Source organism: Brassica napus, chromosome A10, assembly GCF_020379485.1.
Source record: "Brassica napus cultivar Da-Ae chromosome A10, Da-Ae, whole genome shotgun sequence".
In the NCBI taxonomy this organism is placed as follows: Eukaryota; Viridiplantae; Streptophyta; class Magnoliopsida; order Brassicales; family Brassicaceae; genus Brassica; species Brassica napus.
This window is the reverse complement of record NC_063443.1, coordinates 15,968,234-15,985,655: the sequence shown is the minus strand read 5'-3', so window position 1 is coordinate 15,985,655 and position 17,422 is coordinate 15,968,234. Positions and strand designations below refer to the sequence as shown.

General features: G+C 36.2%; 5 protein-coding genes, 1 long non-coding RNA gene and 1 other non-coding gene across 8 annotated transcripts; 4 read left to right on the top strand and 3 right to left on the bottom strand.

The window, feature by feature from the left end:
* Positions 1-1,770: 1,770 nt before the first annotated feature.
* On the top strand, positions 1,771-5,568 carry LOC125579038 (telomere repeat-binding protein 4-like). The gene is made up of 11 exons (XM_048742331.1): positions 1,771-2,306; positions 2,389-2,452; positions 2,838-2,940; positions 3,033-3,681; positions 3,763-3,936; positions 4,020-4,070; positions 4,162-4,241; positions 4,312-4,553; positions 4,655-4,915; positions 5,003-5,066; positions 5,140-5,568. Exons 3-11 carry the CDS (start codon positions 2,869-2,871, stop codon positions 5,326-5,328), a joined length of 1,782 nt encoding a protein of 593 aa, XP_048598288.1. The 5' UTR covers positions 1,771-2,306; positions 2,389-2,452; positions 2,838-2,868; the 3' UTR covers positions 5,329-5,568.
* Positions 5,545-9,387, bottom strand: LOC106369917. The gene is made up of 2 exons (XR_007316991.1): positions 7,742-9,387; positions 5,545-7,312 (listed from the first exon to the last, which is right to left on the bottom strand). It is a non-coding gene; the product is annotated as an uncharacterized LOC106369917 (long non-coding RNA).
* A 129-nt stretch (positions 9,388-9,516) lies between these two features.
* LOC106370597 (ribosomal RNA large subunit methyltransferase E) lies at positions 9,517-10,848 on the top strand. Its single transcript, XM_013810599.3, has 6 exons — positions 9,517-9,687; positions 9,779-9,865; positions 9,936-9,998; positions 10,082-10,180; positions 10,312-10,552; positions 10,626-10,848. Exons 1-6 carry the CDS (start codon positions 9,610-9,612, stop codon positions 10,736-10,738), a joined length of 681 nt encoding a protein of 226 aa, XP_013666053.1. The 5' UTR covers positions 9,517-9,609; the 3' UTR covers positions 10,739-10,848.
* A 105-nt stretch (positions 10,849-10,953) lies between these two features.
* On the top strand, positions 10,954-11,025 carry TRNAK-UUU. Its single transcript has one exon. It is a non-coding gene; the product is annotated as a tRNA-Lys (tRNA).
* A 44-nt stretch (positions 11,026-11,069) lies between these two features.
* On the top strand, positions 11,070-12,276 carry LOC106372261 (nascent polypeptide-associated complex subunit alpha-like protein 3). 2 transcript variants are annotated; one of them, XM_013812431.3, is made up of 4 exons: positions 11,070-11,256; positions 11,330-11,393; positions 11,559-11,689; positions 11,784-12,276. In XM_013812431.3, exons 1-4 carry the CDS (start codon positions 11,197-11,199, stop codon positions 12,138-12,140), a joined length of 612 nt encoding a protein of 203 aa, XP_013667885.1. In that variant the 5' UTR covers positions 11,070-11,196; the 3' UTR covers positions 12,141-12,276. The 2 variants fall into 2 exon arrangements, with proteins under 2 accessions (XP_013667885.1, XP_022564867.1); XM_022709146.2 differs by having other exon boundaries at positions 11,074-11,256; positions 11,556-11,689.
* A 533-nt stretch (positions 12,277-12,809) lies between these two features.
* LOC106372258 (probable xyloglucan endotransglucosylase/hydrolase protein 5) lies at positions 12,810-14,231 on the bottom strand. The gene is made up of 4 exons (XM_013812427.3): positions 14,001-14,231; positions 13,815-13,915; positions 13,541-13,734; positions 12,810-13,319 (listed from the first exon to the last, which is right to left on the bottom strand). The coding sequence occupies exons 1-4, from the start codon at positions 14,185-14,187 to the stop codon at positions 12,920-12,922; spliced, it is 882 nt and encodes a 293-aa protein (XP_013667881.1). The 5' UTR covers positions 14,188-14,231; the 3' UTR covers positions 12,810-12,919.
* Positions 14,232-15,601: 1,370 nt separating this feature from the next.
* On the bottom strand, positions 15,602-16,447 carry LOC106372262. The gene has a single exon (XM_013812432.3). It carries the CDS (start codon positions 16,335-16,337, stop codon positions 15,792-15,794), a length of 546 nt encoding a protein of 181 aa, XP_013667886.1. The 5' UTR covers positions 16,338-16,447; the 3' UTR covers positions 15,602-15,791.
* Between the last annotated feature and the right edge of the window lie 975 nt (positions 16,448-17,422).

Here is a 17,422-nt window from a genome sequence, read left to right as displayed (position 1 = left end):
AGAGAACTAAAAAGCTAATCGTTGACAGAACTAATTACCGGATGTTGTTCTACCTAATGCATATATACATGCCAACTTTGACAAATCAATTTTTTGACATGATATCCACCAAATTGATTGGACATACTCGCTAGTTTATCCACTTTTTTTTAATCCACACCGGAATACTACAATTATATAGTTTAGCATAATAATCTGCATTCATTTGACAAAGTATACTCATGCGAGATTAATCAAACATAATTGGACGCTTATTTATAGTGTATAATCATATAAATGTTTTCACATTGTTAATGGTAAAAGAAATACTATATTTATTTGTAGACGAAACAAAAACAACTTGCGCTGTCAGCGCACAATGGTCTGGAGTCCAACCGTATTTTTTTTGGGTTAATGTAGATCTTTTTGGATATTTCCGTCTATACATGTGTTTTCGTGCCGATATTCCCTTGGGATTGAAATACATTTTAACTATATATATTTGTGTCTGAAATTTGCTTTAAGATATTTAAAATGAATTTTCTATTGATATTTTAGGCATCCTAAAACTGTACCAGTGACATACTAACATATTAGCTCGAAAGATAACAACGTAGCTTACTTTACAGCACAGCTCCGTCTCCGTGTATTTCAGTATATCTGCATGCATAATATACACATACGCAGATTTTAATATGTTTGCTGCTGACGTGAAAAGATAATATAAGATATTAGCTTTGTTATACATTCACATACTTTGATGTTATTTTGACATATATAACAATATTTCTGTTATTCAATACAGAAAAGAAACAGAATTGTATATATAATACCATTATTAAACTTTGGAGCTGGAAGAGCAACTAGGGGTATGATATATCGCCGACGTAAATAGAATTATAAAAATCTGAAATGTTACGTTCGCAAATTATACATGTGCATAATATATAGTACATTTTTTCGAAAGATATAATATAGAGTACATGGAACACAAACACATGGATTTCTTATATATACAACGACATGGATACAAATCCACCATTATCGGGTATTAAAAAAACGAAGACAAATGTAATGAGTGTGACAATCAACCATGTGAAGTCTTGTTTCTCTATGACTATACATATTATCTCGCCATCGATGAGCTTGTGCTAACTGAATTTCAAAGTAAATGGAATATGGTATGTTTGGGTTGTTAGATCTCATGTAGATTATAATAAATAAAAAGTCCACAGAAGAATATTTTATTTGATATACCCAGTGGTATAACAGTTTTGTACAGCTCGGAATATGCTTTTTCAATCCTAATAACCAGGAATATGCTTAGCAGATAACACGAAAATGTTTATAAAAACTAATGGATGACTGATTATCCTAAATTTACAATAGATTTATTATGTTTAGTCAAGTAAATAAAGGGATACGAAGAGAGAACTTTGGCAAGATTCTACTCTTGTGTTGTCTCTTCCTGATACACATGATCTGACTCTATGGAATCCGGTGATTAATAAATTGTAGCTATAGTACTACTAGCTTGGCAGGAAATGTATATTAATTTTTGTAGTGACGTATTTTTCATACGATAGGGAGAAAAATCAGGATACTTGCAGGAAGTTGTAGTTGGTCTCTGGTCAAATATTAAACGATTTCTCATTATTGTAAACCATTTAATATAGTGTGGTTAATAAACTTACAAAATACAAACATGTATGTATTTGACCAATAAAAGGTTCATAAATGGAGCTTCCGAGAAACATTTATGGGGAAGAAATGAATTGTTCCAATTCCGAAAGCTCCATAATAATTAAGACTTCAAAGTTCAAAGCCATTCAAAGAAGAGAACCACTTAGGTAAATTAATTGAGAATAACTCCAGGTCAACTTCCACATCAGCAAATCAATACACGTGGACCAATGATGTTTAAAAGTGCACGGAACAGTAAAAGTGCGGATCCACGCGGTATTTATCTCATAAATGAAATAATTATTTTTTTATCCAAATCCCAAAATAAACTCTTTTTCTGACAGTAACCACCAATAGGTTTCGTGTAGTGAGAGACTAAGCGACCGGCTTCAGCGGGTAAAACAAAATCCCAGAACCGCCCACAGCCGGTTGTGTGGTAAATATTTTATTTTCTTCTCGTTGCGGAAAAAATAATAAATGGGGTTTAAGGCTTTTGTTTCCGGTTTTTTGGTTTCTTCTGAAAGGGTTTAATGTCTCTTGTTCGTTGGTGTGAGAAGGTGACGAGTTAAAAAAAACGATAAAAACAAAAACAGAGGATTGACTGATCCCCAAATCTTCATTCCTAAAAGTCTTCGAATTTTTTGGTAAATTTTTCATTGTATAGCGTTCTTGAATCAGATTCGTGAGCATATATATATATCCTTTTATTTACTGGGTTTTTTTCAGTTTGCGTGATCTGTAATCAACTGGAGCAGAGATTGTGTGATCCAGAGTCTAGCTGCCTGATTTGGTTAGTTTTCTTCATCTCGATTCTGTTTCTGATGGTTCTGGTGAATTCTGATCGTAAATGATTCGAATAAAGATTTGGCTTCTCTCATCAGAAAGTTTCGTTTTTTTTTCCTTATCAAGATCTGATAAAGACATCATTTTTTTTTGTTTGTTTGTTTGTTTCTACGTAAATTCTTTTAAAAAGTTTTGGCATTTGAGTCTTTTAAGTTTCAAAAAAATGTTGATGATCAAGAAGGGTTTGCAGGTTCGTTGTTAATCTGATTTTTGCATTTAACATTCAAAAATCTATAGACTAATGAGTTTCAAAACTATTACATTAAACTTTGGTGGAGATGATCTCAAATGTTTTTTTTTTTTTGTTGTGTGCTGATGAATCTTTTTTGCAGCTTTGTGTTTGGTATATGCATCAACTGAGAGATGGTGGTCAAGAGGATGTTATACAGTGACTTTGATTTCTCCAGTTTTCCCAAGGCTCCTCGTTCAATCAGGGTAAAATATTCTTTTAATTTCTCTAATGTTTTTTTTTTTTACTTTTTAGAAAAGTATCTGATGATGACTTGTGGGGTTTGCTGTTTTTATAGAGGAAGGTACCATCAAGTCAGAGGAGAGATGATGTTGACTGTGGGATGATGAGAGCAATTGATTTGCTCGCTTATGTTGCTGAGAAGTTGCAGGAAGAAGAAGGCGAGACCTCCTCAAACTCTATCAATGCATTCGAAGAAGGGTATTATAATCAGAATCGTTTGGCTGGAAAGATCAAGCAAGAACATCAAGCAAACCTTGCCTCATCAAAGTCACCTAGCGAAAACGCTAGCGGCGTGTCTTTGGAGCAGACACAGGTTTCTGATTGTAAGAGAGGCCGTGGTCTGAACCCTCTTGCAGGGTGCGGAAACAAGAAAGAGGATTGTGATTTTCATGTTGAATCAGGGGGCGTCACTGTGGAGACATGTGTTGTTAATAATGTAGATGCCGGCTTGGAAGACGGTGGCTTAATCAGCTTAAAGGATCCAAGTCAGTTACATGTGCAGTGTCCCGAACCAGTCCACCTGGATGGTGTCCCTAATGAGTATAGGAATCGTTCTAAGTTAGTTTGCAGAGATGATGACGAAAGCTATTGTGAATACTATAAATGTAAAGACAAGTGTAATAAGTCGTATAGTCCTTCTCTGACATGGGCTGGACATAGAAGAGCAGTCCACAGGTCCAAGTGTTTTGAAGGCACCAAAACAGGTTAGTATCAGATCTTATTGTTTGATGCATTGTTTTTTAGCTTGTGCTCACTTCTTATTCTGCTTGTTTATATCTTTGTAGATGGTTCTGTAAAGGCTTTGGACCGCAAGAGAAAGTTATGTTGTCGTTACAGCCCACGGAAGCATGAGACTCTTCATAAGAAGAGAAGATTGTCTGACAAAGGGTTGGTTGTAAATTCTGATGGAGGAATCACTAGTGAAAGTGTTACCAATTCAACTGAAAAGAGAGAATCGGGTATGTCTCAGTATATATCTCCAGATACTTCCATATCTGGCTTGGATGTTTTTCTTATTTCATGATTATTTTTTTGCTAACAGAAAATGGTGTTCTCTCTGACGCAATAGGTCTTCATTCAGAGGACTCACGTGGTACTTGACCAGTTCATAACTCACACAGACCTTTTGAACCAAGAGATAACATGTGGTTCTCTTCTCATGTTTTTTTTTTCATTGCTTGCAGTAAAGTTCAGCATCAAGTCCCTTAGGATTCCGGAGCTTTTTATTGAAGTTCCAGAAACAGCAACAGTAGGTTCACTCAAGGTATGTGATTAAATGTATTTCCCTTTAGATGCTTTGGTTCTGCAATGTTACTGAACACTTTTGGGTACAGAGAACTGTGATGGAGGCTGTCAGTGCTTTACTCGATGATGGAATAAGTATAGGAGTGACAGTCCAAGGGAGGAAGGTTAGAGATGACAACAACACTCTGTCACAGACTGGTCTTTCGTGTAGAGAGAATCTAGGCAACCTTGGCTTCACCTTGGAGCCTGGTCCGGAAAAACTGAGTGTACCTCTTTGCTCTGAAAATCCTGTCATGTCTAAGCCAACTGATTCCACTAAGTTGTCAGAAAGGTAGTAACCTAATGGCTAGTATATCTTTCCTTTTCTGCTACAAGCTTTACTTCTGTGCATGGATCAATGTGAAGTTATATAAGATCGTTTGATCTTGCCAGGTCAGCAGCAAATTGTGTGGAGAATAATAGCCAGGAGTTAGTTCCATATCAGATGGACATATCAGCTGATGAACAACAACCTTCATCAGATTCAAGAGCGATGGTTTCAGTTTCAGCCTTGGAACCTGAAGCTCTTGCTATTGTCCCATTTAAGGAGAAACCAAAGCGCACGGAGCTTTCACAGCGCAGAATCAGGAGACCGTTCTCTGTTACAGAGGTAGAAGCTCTAGTAAATGCAGTTGAGGAACTTGGGACTGGAAGGTAAGCAGTCTAGTGCAGCTAAAGATAATGGTTAAACTGATTAACTTGTTTGTGGTCTCAACTAATGATCATTCTCTTATTACACAGATGGCGTGATGTGAAGCTGCGTTCTTTTGAGAATGAAAGTCATCGAACCTACGTGGACTTGAAGGTAAAATTCTTAAGTCATATACTCTTTGAATCTTAGTTGATGGTTTTACTAACTTTTTGATTATTTATTACAGGATAAATGGAAAACCTTGGTTCACACGGCAAGTATATCACCGCAGCAACGAAGGGGAGAGCCAGTGCCTCAGGAACTGCTAGACAGAGTCTTGGCATCGCATAGGTATTGGTCACAGCACCCACCGAAACAGAACGGGAAACATCAAGATGCTGCAACGATGGTGACTGAGTCAGGTCCGTCCATGTAAAGAAGGAGAAGGGTAATTACAATGACTTTCACTTGAAGACAAAGGAAGCAACGTGGGCAACTGTACAAAGAGCATAACAACAGATGCATAGCTTTTTATTTTTCATTTTTTTTTCCAACTTGAGACTAATTTTAATCATACCTGGCAGAAACAAGACATCTGTTCATTTCAGTTTCTAATTGATTTGATTCTGTAATATAATATTGGTATTGGTGGTAGGTTCTTGAAGACATTCTTTTATTTTTTTGGATTTTTTTTTTTTTGGAAATATTGATATGTAGTTTTAGACAAATTCTTTTGTTGTTTGTTTATCATTCAATCTATTGCACAGTATTTTTTTTTCCTTAGACCATGCTTGATCTAGAATCTGTATGTTATGAAGTCTTTATTCTTCGTTTCAAACTCTTTTGTTAATCTATATGATTTTCCTGAGCATATAGTCTCATAGCCAACCTTTGTTGAGTAATGCATTCACCCACTCTCTCTCTCTCTCTCTTTGGGATGAGAAAATCTCTGGCCAAATCCACCAGGCTGTTACGAGGCTGTTACTCCAAGTGCTCACTTACAGTTACTCCAAGTGCTCACTTACAGTTACAAGATGTAGTCTCATAGCCAACCTTTGTTCTATTGCGAGGCTGTTACTCCAAGTGCTCACTTACAGTTACAAGATGACTAGAGAAGGAGCTGTAATATATATATACAACGCTTGGGGTTTCTGCTCAGTACTACCTCAATCAAAGCAAACATTGGTTGCATTGCACCATGAGGGACCGTATCATTTGATTTCCATGGAAGAACACTATTGCATTTCCATATCACCCCTTGAATTTTGCTTTGAGTTTGAGTCTTCTTTTGTATAAGTAGTTAACTGTGGCAAAGTTCCAGTTTTGTAAACTTCCTTAGGAAAAGCTTACTTTGTAAACGTTTTGGTAACATTAAAATGCAATTTAATCAATTAAATTACAGTCATATCTATAATCTATTTATCTTATTAGAAAAGATAGGTTCACTCTCTATCTAATTATATATAGTATCATCATACCATTAACACATAGGCACATAGAGTCATAAACGGATAAGCGAGACGACGAAACATTAAAAAACTAGAAACTGTTTTATAAAAAATTTAGGAGACATACGTATTTGGTGTTCAACCATATATCTTTGTTTGCTACATCAAATATAATCAGTCCAGTTAGATGGATCACTCTAAATACTCTTTTATCATTAGGTGAATTACATCATGGATTGTCCATTGACTGTATCTTGAATTCAAAATAACTAAAACATAAATTAGTTATATAGCTAAAAATACATTATATGTGGTTGTGGTTTAAAACACTAGGTTGCAAAGTCATAAACTGGGTATGCAGAAACGAACTAAATGAACTCCTGACTATATCTATCTATATATAAAGCGAATACATACTGGATCCACCATATATTATATATATGTATGTATATATCAATCATCTTTACTACACAAAATATAAGCAAAAAAAACTTCACTCAACAAAATCAAATTTCGATGCAGATGACTGACATATGTTTCCATGTGTTGGACGTATGAATTACACTACGTCAAGAACAATCGAAAACATGTTCACAAATTGGTTTTAGAATGTTTATGTAAAATGATTATAGAAATATATGGAACTGATATGGTGTTCTTGAATAAGATGTTTAAACTTGTCACTTAAAATCAGTTTTTGCAAATAATTGAAATAACAACTCAATGAATCCTTAATCAAATAACATCCAAGAAATCTTAAATATTGTGGTCCTCAAATTAAAAACACAAATTTAAGACAGGTAAATTTCCTTTTGTCCAAGGTACAAAAGAGCATTCGCAAAGAGCAGATCATTAGTCGTCGAGGACGATGACCACTGGCTTCTTAATAGCCAGATGCTTTCCAATGCTTGTGAGAACCTGCTCCACTAGGTACCTGAATTTGTACTCTTTCCCCTTTGGATCGTAATAGTACTGCACAAAATTATATGAAAATGAAATGGTGTTTTATATAGAATATGAAAAACCTTCAAACAGGGAGTAAAAAATGTGGGAGAAACATTGCAAAGAACGCGTTGACAATGGCAATAAGAAATATTTTTTTTCTAATATATAGCTTAGTTCCACATAATGATAACAAATAAACCACTGACACTTTATCCAGAAACAATACCACTAAGTTTCATGATATAACTTGTGGTTGTTTTAGGGCACCCAAGAGCAAAAGGTTTTCCATCACAAAACACATAGTATTAGATCTTAGAACCTAAATCTACTATGTAGATCTCACAGGGGCAATGATTTGTTTTATTAGAAATCAGTCTATCGCTTAGTTCAACATACCTATAAGAAATGAACCACTAATTGTCATCACATAAAATATAGATCGAAAGAAAACATTACCCGGTAAAGTCGGCCTGACAACATGATGCGACGCTCCTCGACGAGCCAGCCATTGTAAAGCCAGTTGTATTGAGGATATGTGTTATCAAAGACGGCTGAGTAAGCTCCACGAATTGTGTTCAATGGCCTTTTACGTTTTTTCTCCACAATCATATATGTCTTTCTCCCTTCTTTCGACAATTGCACCACGCTTTGTTCATAACTGATGACCTCCGTTTTTCTTATACCCTTCTTCCTCTTTGGCCTGGCGCTAGAACTGCTACCTGCACCCATCTCCATAGATTCTCCTCTCTTTATTTTTTTTACCTGTCTTGTAATTTTTTTGTGGTTGATGGTATTGCTTAATGCCCATATATATATAAGGATATTTTGTTACAGTCAAACTGCATCTTATCATGTTTGACATTTGTTACTCCCTCATTGCTCCATACAAAAATCATATCTTCGAAATGTACACATGTATACATTCACAGTCAAATATGCGTTTTTTTCTTCCTAAACAAATATTTTCTAACCTTTTTTAACCTTACAAAAAATCAAATATTATCAATTTAAAAAATAGTTTTTAATTGTCATGTGTGTATTTTGTGTTTAAAGGTAATAATAAAAATGACGGAAAAGATCTAGCATATTCTTGAGTACAAATCTAGCTAGTGTTTTTTTTTTAAAAGTTAATATTATTAACAGGTATTATTACAGCGTATTTATTTTGTGTTAAAAGATAATAAATTAATAATAAAATTGAAAGGAAAAAATATAGCATTTTTGGTCAAATCTAGCATTTGTTTAAAGGGTAATAATATATATTAAGAGGTATTATTACAACGCGTTTTGTGTGTTAAAAGGTAATATTGACTTGTATATCTTTTATTCAAAAGGTCATACTAACATTGACAGAAAATATATGTTTTCTTTTTCTGATATTTCGTTATATTCAAATTAATTGAATTTTTTTTTGAAAAAAAATTGTTCTTTTTTTGAAAAAATATATAAAACCAGTTTCTATTGAATGAGAAATAAAAAACTTTAATAGGATATAAGCCTGATTGTAAAATGCGCACATCTTAACCAATTAAACAGTGAAATAGTGTTTGGTTAAAAAAGTCGTGTGTTACTAAAAACTCAAAATCTTATTCTTTTTAATAGAGAAATCGAATAATCTATGTGTATTCACCCAATTTGAATGCGATAATTGAAAAAAAAAAACAATGAAAAGAACCAAAAAAAAGTATAAAAACCTAATCAAAATATGGTAGATTAAAAATTGTGTTACCCTTCATCTTAGGGAAACTTAGAAGAATTAGGGATATTGACTCAAGAAGGACTCAAACACCTAATTTCTAACTGTTGCGGCGCGGTGATGCTTTGTCAATCCTAGTTTTTTTTTAACACCAAATATTTATTTTAAAATTAAAAATTTGATGGACTAAATCGGTTATAAACGGAGAGATACTCTAACGAGTGTCATTTTCTAGCTAAATATATTGTATAGAACCAATAACAGTCCAATAAGAAAACCTTGAAAACTCCTAATTTTTTTCCTATTCGTTTGATTTGATTGGTCCGGAACAACCGAATGCGTTGCACTTACCGAGATTCCGAACATTATAGATGGTTAGAAAAATATGAAAAAAAGAAGAAGATGATATTCCACTTTGTTCCCTAAAAAAAGTCACCTTTAGAAAATGTTTTGTCAAAATGTAAACATGTGGGGAATTTTGAAAAAAAAAATTTATGTGGTAAGTTGTAACAAAATATTTTTTTATAAGAAAATATTATTGTACTGCGGGCGTTGAAGGGTTTTTGGTGTAAAAGGTAAAGGGAAGCCGAAGAAAAAAGGTTTAACGGCGCCGGAGAGGGGGTGGGAGATGAGTGGGGCTGGAGTGCCTGACTTCTTCTACAGAGAAGCTCAACGTCTTGGCTATGTCGCTCGTTCCGCTTTCAAGGTGAATTTACATCGATACTCTCCCCTGTTTCTTCTTACATAAACTCTTATCTCTCTCTCTCTCTCTCTCTCTCTCCTTGCAACTACTACAGCTTCTACAGATTCAAAAGCAGTACAAGCTCATCAAACCAGGCTCCTCTGTTCTTGACTTAGGTTGTGCCCCTGGTGCTTGGCTTCAGGTAGAGCTCCAACTTTGTTTCCATGTAGTCTGCGAGCAGAGGAAGGTTAACTTGAGTTCTTTTGCTACAGGTTGCTTGTCAAAGCTTAGGTCCGCTTAGAAGTGGTGGAAACGTCGTTGGTATGGATATAAAGGTCAGAGGAGGCTTTTAACTTGGATTCAGTTCTTGGCATTCTCTGTGTAAAGTCGTTGACTTTATGTTTAAAATTCAGAGCAGAAGGTGAAGGTTCCTCCACTGTGTGATGCTCGAGTGCAGACCATTAGCGCCGATGTTTTAAACTTCCCCAGACAAAAGATTAGAGAGTTATCTCCTCAGGTGAAGGTTCTTTCATAATTAGACCTTTTCAGAATATTATATGCTTAAGAGATGATGGAATGAAGTGGTTGAATATGCAAAGTTAGAGTCTTTATTTACTCTTTGTTGTTCTTGATTGGTCTGTTGTGCAGCATATGGGGTTCTCAGTGGTTCTATCAGATATGTGTCACTCAGTAACTGGAATTACCAGTAGAGATGCAGCTCTCTCTGCTGAACTGGGAATGCGAGCCCTTAATTTGGCTGTTGGTCAAGCTGCCATCTCTAAGTCACTCGATGATGATGATGAAGGAGGTGATGAGGAGAGTCGTGTTGGTGTGCTTAGGCATGGAGGTCATCTTGTCATCAAGCTTCTTGAAAGCGAGGATGCTCAAGGTAACTATAAAAACAGTACCAATGAACGTGATGATTCCTCTTTGCTTACAATGCAGACTGTTTTATGTTTTAGATTTTGCGAGGATATGCAAGCCAATCTTTAACAAGGCATCTTGGTTGAGGCCAAAAGCTACAAGACCATCATCTCGAGAGATCTACTTGATTTGCCAGGGCTTTCGTTCATAAAGAAAAAAGCCTTTCATATACTACAATGAAGACTCAACTACATTTTTTTTAATGTAGTTTATAAAGGATCAGAAAGAAAATAATATAAAGCAGCATCCAGATTTTGCGTGTTAGTAGTATATGTCTGTCATACACAATGAAAAATACAAATTTAAAGCAGGCATGTGTCTTTTCACAGGAAGAGTTAAATCTATAAAAAAGTAACAATCAACAAAGCCGTCTTAGCTCAGTGGTAGAGCGCGTGACTTTTAATCCCGTGGCCGTGGGTTCGATCCCCACAGACGGCGAAGAAAACCATCTTTTATTATTTTCATTTCTTTGTCATTTTGTTTGGGGCGAGTCGGTGAACTTCAAAACGAATTTAGACAAGACACCATCAATCAACTCCTTTCCCAGAGGTTTTTAAGGTTTCTTCACCGACAACAACACTCTTACTCGCTCCTCGCTCTCTCGAGAACATGACTGCCGAACTGAAAGATGAGATCCTCGCCGCCAAATTAGAAGAGCAGAAGATCGATGTAACAACCACCACTCTCTCTCTCAGGTTTAAGAAATGTCTACTTACTGTTTCTTTCTCATTTCGATTTGTAGCTCGATACACCTGAAGTTGAAGACGATAATGATGAGGATGATGATGATTCCGAGGATGACGAAGGTAAAGCTGTCTTGTTTTAGCAGAGAATTGTCTTTGATTGATTTTTTTGTTGTCATCTTGTCATTTTAATTTAGATGCTCCTGATTGGTGAAATTTTGATACTTGTTTTGGTAATAATAGAATGAGTTAAGTAGGCTCATGTCTGAGACGATTTGTTAATAGCAGGACATGATGGAGAGGCTGGTGGTCGGTCTAAGCAAAGCAGAAGCGAGAAAAAGAGTCGTAAAGCTATGCTTAAGCTTGGAATGAAACCCATCACTGGTGTTAGCCGTGTCACCATCAAAAAGAGCAAGAACGTCTGTCTCTTTCTTTCTCATATTCTAATCTTTCGTTGTGTTACCAAAGTTGCAAACTTTTAATCATAGTAGAATGTGGATTGAATAAATGCAGATCTTGTTTGTGATATCGAAGCCTGATGTGTTCAAGAGTCCAGCCTCAGATACTTATGGGATCTTTGGCGAGGCCAAGATCGATGATTTGAGCTCCCAGCTTCAGACGCAGGCTGCTGAGCAGTTCAAGGCTCCGGACCGCAGCAACTTGGTTTCCGGTGGAGAAACATCCAGCGGTGCAGCTGCAGCAGCAGCTGGTGGTGATCAGGATGATGAAGAGGTGGACGAGGAGGGTGTGGAGCCTAAGGATATCGAGCTGGTGATGACCCAAGCTGGAGTGTCTAAGCCAAGGGCTGTTAAGGCTCTCAAGGCTGCTGATGGAGATATTGTCTCTGCCATCATGGAGCTTACCACCTAAAATCCCAAAACCTTTTCTCTACTTAGATGCTGGTTCTCGTGTGTTTTCTTTTGTCTTGTTTTTTAAGTTTACTTTGCATGTTGGGTCATTATGAGTTTAGACTCGTTTTAATATTACATAAGATAAATTGTTGTTATTATGATTTTGCATTCGATTTATCAAGAGTAATGCAAGTGCGTTGCTTCTTCTTTGTGGGCCACAAATTGTGGCGTTAGTTAACAGATATCTCCAGCCATTTCTTTTTAGAGTTAACAAATGAGACTTGAAACTAATTCATAATGTTATACCATTAATCCTCAATCCCAACTCTTTAACCTTGAATTTTTAACCCTAAACAGATATTTGTTTTTAATTTAAAGAGATTCAATCTATTCTTTTAAATCTAGTTTCTAAATTATTCCTTACTGGCTTGCCTACAGTTTACTGCTGTTGCATTTATTGAACTGTATATTCCCTACGCCCTATGAGGCTCAACTTGTTTTAAATGGTTATCTTAATTATTCCTTGATGGCTTGCTTACAGCTTACTGATACATTTCTTGAACTGACTATGAGACTCTGATCTAATGATCATGACAAATGAGATTTGAGGTTGTGACCAGCAAGGGGAGTAACAAAAAATCCATATGCTCGGTTTCACTTTAAGTCATGTCACATGCACGGTTCTAACAGTTCAAGAATCTCTAGATCATGTCTCCCATAACTTTTAAGAAGAATAAAGTAAACTTTCGCAAACTTGGATACATCATTTGGAAAAATACTTAGAAAATCTGAAAATTACTAAATGTCACGGTCTCTACGGCACTCAGGAGGAGGCACGGGAAACCTGACACGGTCAGTACAATAGTTGTAGATGGTGTATCTTGTACGAACCCATTTGAGACGCTTGTACTGTTGAGCATCCAAGTCTTGGAACTCTTTCTGATCCCACCAACGTTTCCCTTGCGTCTCGCAGAACTTAGCATTCACCGAAGCCTCACATCCGTCTACGTGGAAACCTCTGTAGGACGCCACGAAAGGAGCCTTTGCCCAGTTGGTTTTCTCTAGCCCTCCCCTTGTGGCCCAGTCGTCTGCGTTCCAAAGACTGGAATAGATCTTCATCGGCTGGTTGAATGGAAACTTCACCCCAATGTCTTTGCTGTTCTTGAATACTCGTATCGGCACATCATCCACAAAGAACCTGTTGTTACAAACTATACACTTAGCTTTGGGATCTTTTTGAGTAGAAACTACAGTTTGAGCAGGGCCGGCCCAAATTTTTTGAAGAAAACTATATAAAAGATATAGACTCCTAAAATATTTTTTTAAGCCCCCAAATTTGTAAAAAATATTTTGAACAAAATTAGTTTGTATATAGCCCACTAAATCTCAGAACTACTTTGAAGGATGTTGTTGACTTACACAATCTGATACATATTCCAGAGAACTGAATAGGAATGATAGTCCTTTGAAGGGTCAAACCAGAGGTTTATCCTCTGCTCTCGGTTTCCTTTGCCTCCTGTGAACACGTTTGTCTGTAAAATGTAAGGTTGGCCGGTTCTGTTCCCTAGAAACTCAAAGTCTATCTCGTCATGTACTGAGCTCTGCGATGACAACTGCAGTAAAAAGAAAGATACAACTTATTTTTGTTCAGTTGTCAACTTAAAGATCTGCACAAATAACAAGTTCCACTTACGTAGAAGGCCGTCACAGTTCCAGCAGAGTCCCCAGGAACCATCTTTATGTGCATACTGAAGTGTCCAAACAAGTAGGAGCCTTTGGACTGAAAGCCAGTGCCTTATGCGCATTGAACAAGAACAATCAGAAAGAGCTTTAGTTATATCTTTGTTAGAGAAATTTATAAGAAGGCAGAGAAACTCACCAGTGTACTTGTCTAGGATAAGATGCACTTCAGAACCACCGTTGAGGTACTTAATGTGATCAAAAGCCCATGTTGGAAAGTAGTTCCTGCCGAAAGGAACATCAACGGCCTTTTTAGGAGGTACACCAAATGTTACTGTGGCCATAACAAGAAAGGTGAGGCAAAGAGTAAGTGGAAGACGACCCATTCTCACTCAGTCACTCTTATTATTGCACCAAACAAACACTACATGGATGTTTCTATTTATAGCCATATCAGCTAGATTGCTAGTCTTAATATAATATCTTATTACTATTATTATAATCACAACACTTTGGGTTACTTTCAATGTTTGTAGCAGTCTTGTTAGTAACTTAGAGAGTGTTGCAGATACACATGGACTGACTAGTCTTATGCTGACATGATAATAAGGTCCTCATCCCCATGTTCTCGCTAATTAATGCATCTTTGGATTCTTTTAAGCTTTAGATCTATGGGCTGAACATAATAAACAAACACTATTTGACTGCAGATACCACCACCGACCAGATTTGCTAATAAGCTTTGAGTTAGACTTCCAAAAACTAACCTGAAAATTGGAAAAATATCACACACGGTGGAGAGAAACCACATAATAAACCAGTAGAGAGAGATTATGGGAAAATAAACAAACCGAAAAGGTTCAAGTTTCAATAATGGATACAGAGACATGATCACATGACCAGAAAGCATGTGCCCATTCACCATGTACTTCACTCTATCTATTTAAAAAAAAAAACTTGGCCACTGGTCATGTGATCAACTAGTTGTTTTCTTCGCTAATCAGATAATTTTTAATTAAGCCGCTAGAATTACAAATTGGATATAGAGATTTACATATTAGTCATAGAAACTGGCTACCGTTATCAACCAAACTGCATCATAAATACTAACTAGATTAATCGCAAGAAGAGAAAGAAGCTGGAGGGAAAGATAGGACGACGTTTCCCTGCGAACCGGATAACGGACGTTAAATTAAATATTTTACGGGTGAAAAACCAAGACAGAACGGAAATATTCCGAAACCAGGACCGAACCGAAATATTCCAAAAAATATTAACTATATACATATAACATAACCAAAAATAAATAAAAATATATATAATTAAACAAATCTATTAATAATATCTTAAAGTATTTGATTTCTTTTTATTAAAAAATATCTAAACTACCAAATGATCAGAAAGTAATGGAAAGTATCTACATATTTTTATCTAAAAAACAAAAATAATCCAAATTATTTAATATTATAATCTCAATCATCTTGATTATTCAATAATTTACCCAAAATAACCGATCCGAACCAAAATCAACGTAAACTGATAATTTTCCAGGTATCTAGTTCCTATTTTTTACTATCTGGATTTAAACTGCTCGAACCGGATCTTAACTGAAAAAAACCTATGGTAAATGTTTCTTTTAGTCTCTTACCTAAACTATCCGATACATGAAATACTTGAACCGGACCGATATCTGAAATGTTCATCTCGACGTGAAACGATATATAACGGTCGTTGTGGTGTACGTAGTCAAGTGCTTAATTAGATATGCGGTGCTCAGTTATTTTACATGACGACAACAACAACAACAACAAAAAAACTTTATTTATTGGTCAAGAAACGTGAACAAAGAGGGGACGTTGATATAAACATACATGTGTATACGTCCCGTTTTCATTTCACTACGCTAAACAATCTAAGAGGATCATTGCGTCCTCCGCACCCTAAGAAAAAGAGAAGGGGCGTTATGTGTATGTATATCACACGATTGAAATCAGTTCGATGTATCTTGAATATTCTCGAGAGAAAGCTGCTTCTGCAACCACATCTGTCGGTGGAACCGGGTAATGAAAAGATCAGCCACGTTGTCGATCTCATCTTCCAACCGAAACTCTTCTCCCTTGTCTTCCTTGGAGTGTTTCACCATGTCTATCACCGAGCCCTCTGCCTCAAACAGCGAGTGTCTCAAGTCTGGATACTTTTCATCATCTTCCTCTTCTTCTTCATCTTCCTCGTCCACATATTGTACATATTGCGGAGAGGCAGCAGGAGTGGTTGACATATTGGCGTTGTGGCTATACACTACCACCATGTTATTTTTATCCTTATTACCACCATCATCTAGGCTTCTTGATGTTGGTTTGGATTTGAGCTTGTGAGACCACGAGCTCACCACCATGTTTCTGTTGTGGAGTAGCGAGAATATTACAAGACGGGTCTTAAAGGCTCTTGTTTTCCTCTTTAGCTCCTTCGTCTTGTCTTTTGCAAGACCAGCCAACATGTTTATTATATCCTTCACGAACTCTGCCGCCTTCTTCATTATTTTTATATTTGCTTGACTTCGCTTTTGGTTCCTATCTACTAGTATATATTTGTGTTGTTGGGTCTATGGAGAATGGAAATGGGTGAGATGAAGGAAAGGGTCATATTTATACAATCACAATAATGGTGCTGGCTAAGGAAATCTATAAAGCTATAATGACATGTGGCGGTTCCTGGCTGGTTTAGATTATCTCCATTCACAATCATCCCGAGGACCACCTCCTCGTTTGGCTCAATTCACGTTTTCTTTTTACACTGCTCCAATCTTATTTGAATTTTTTTTCCTTCAAATCCTATCCCTTTAATGAAGCTTTTACAGCCAGTAATGATTAAAACGCTTAAAAGCTGAACAAGGTCGGATTAAACGTTAAGGAAACAATATGGAAGAGGTGTAAACAGTGACAAGTATTCCTCCCTTGTTGTTATTTCTCTGTGTTCCATGTATGTATTATTAGTCAACGGTTGGCTTGTGTCAAAAGTAAAAGAAAGAGGGAACCTCATAAATTAAGATACGTTTCCGTTGATTGAGGCCAAATCACTTTACTTTTTCTCTCTTTAATTTAGCTTTTGTTGCCTTTTTGCTATTTATCATATTCGCGCGCCTCACTTTTTATGTTGTATAAATGTTTGAAGAAAGATCTTCAGACATGTTTCAATACGTTCTGACCAAACTCCAACAGATTGCGTGAATGTGATATACTCATCTCTGTCTCGGTGTTTCTAAAGTAGATATTAATTACTAATTAGTTAACAAAATAGAAGACTATGTGATTTACGTAAACAATATATTAAGACAAGTGTATTGTAGCTTTCAGCAATAAAAGAAGAGTAAAAACAAAATAATACATAAATATTCGCACCACCCACCATATGGTCACTTTTTGTCCATTTCAAAGCTCTTGTTTGATTGTTCTATCCTTTTTCTCCATGACTTAACCTCTAAGATTTCACCACTCCCCTTCCCACACGTACTTCTCCAAATTTGAACAAATACATTATTACATGACATATCTATCTTTGGGCCCAAAACAAATACATTTTATATGACATATCTCTATGTTTGGGCCTATGCTTGGACCTATA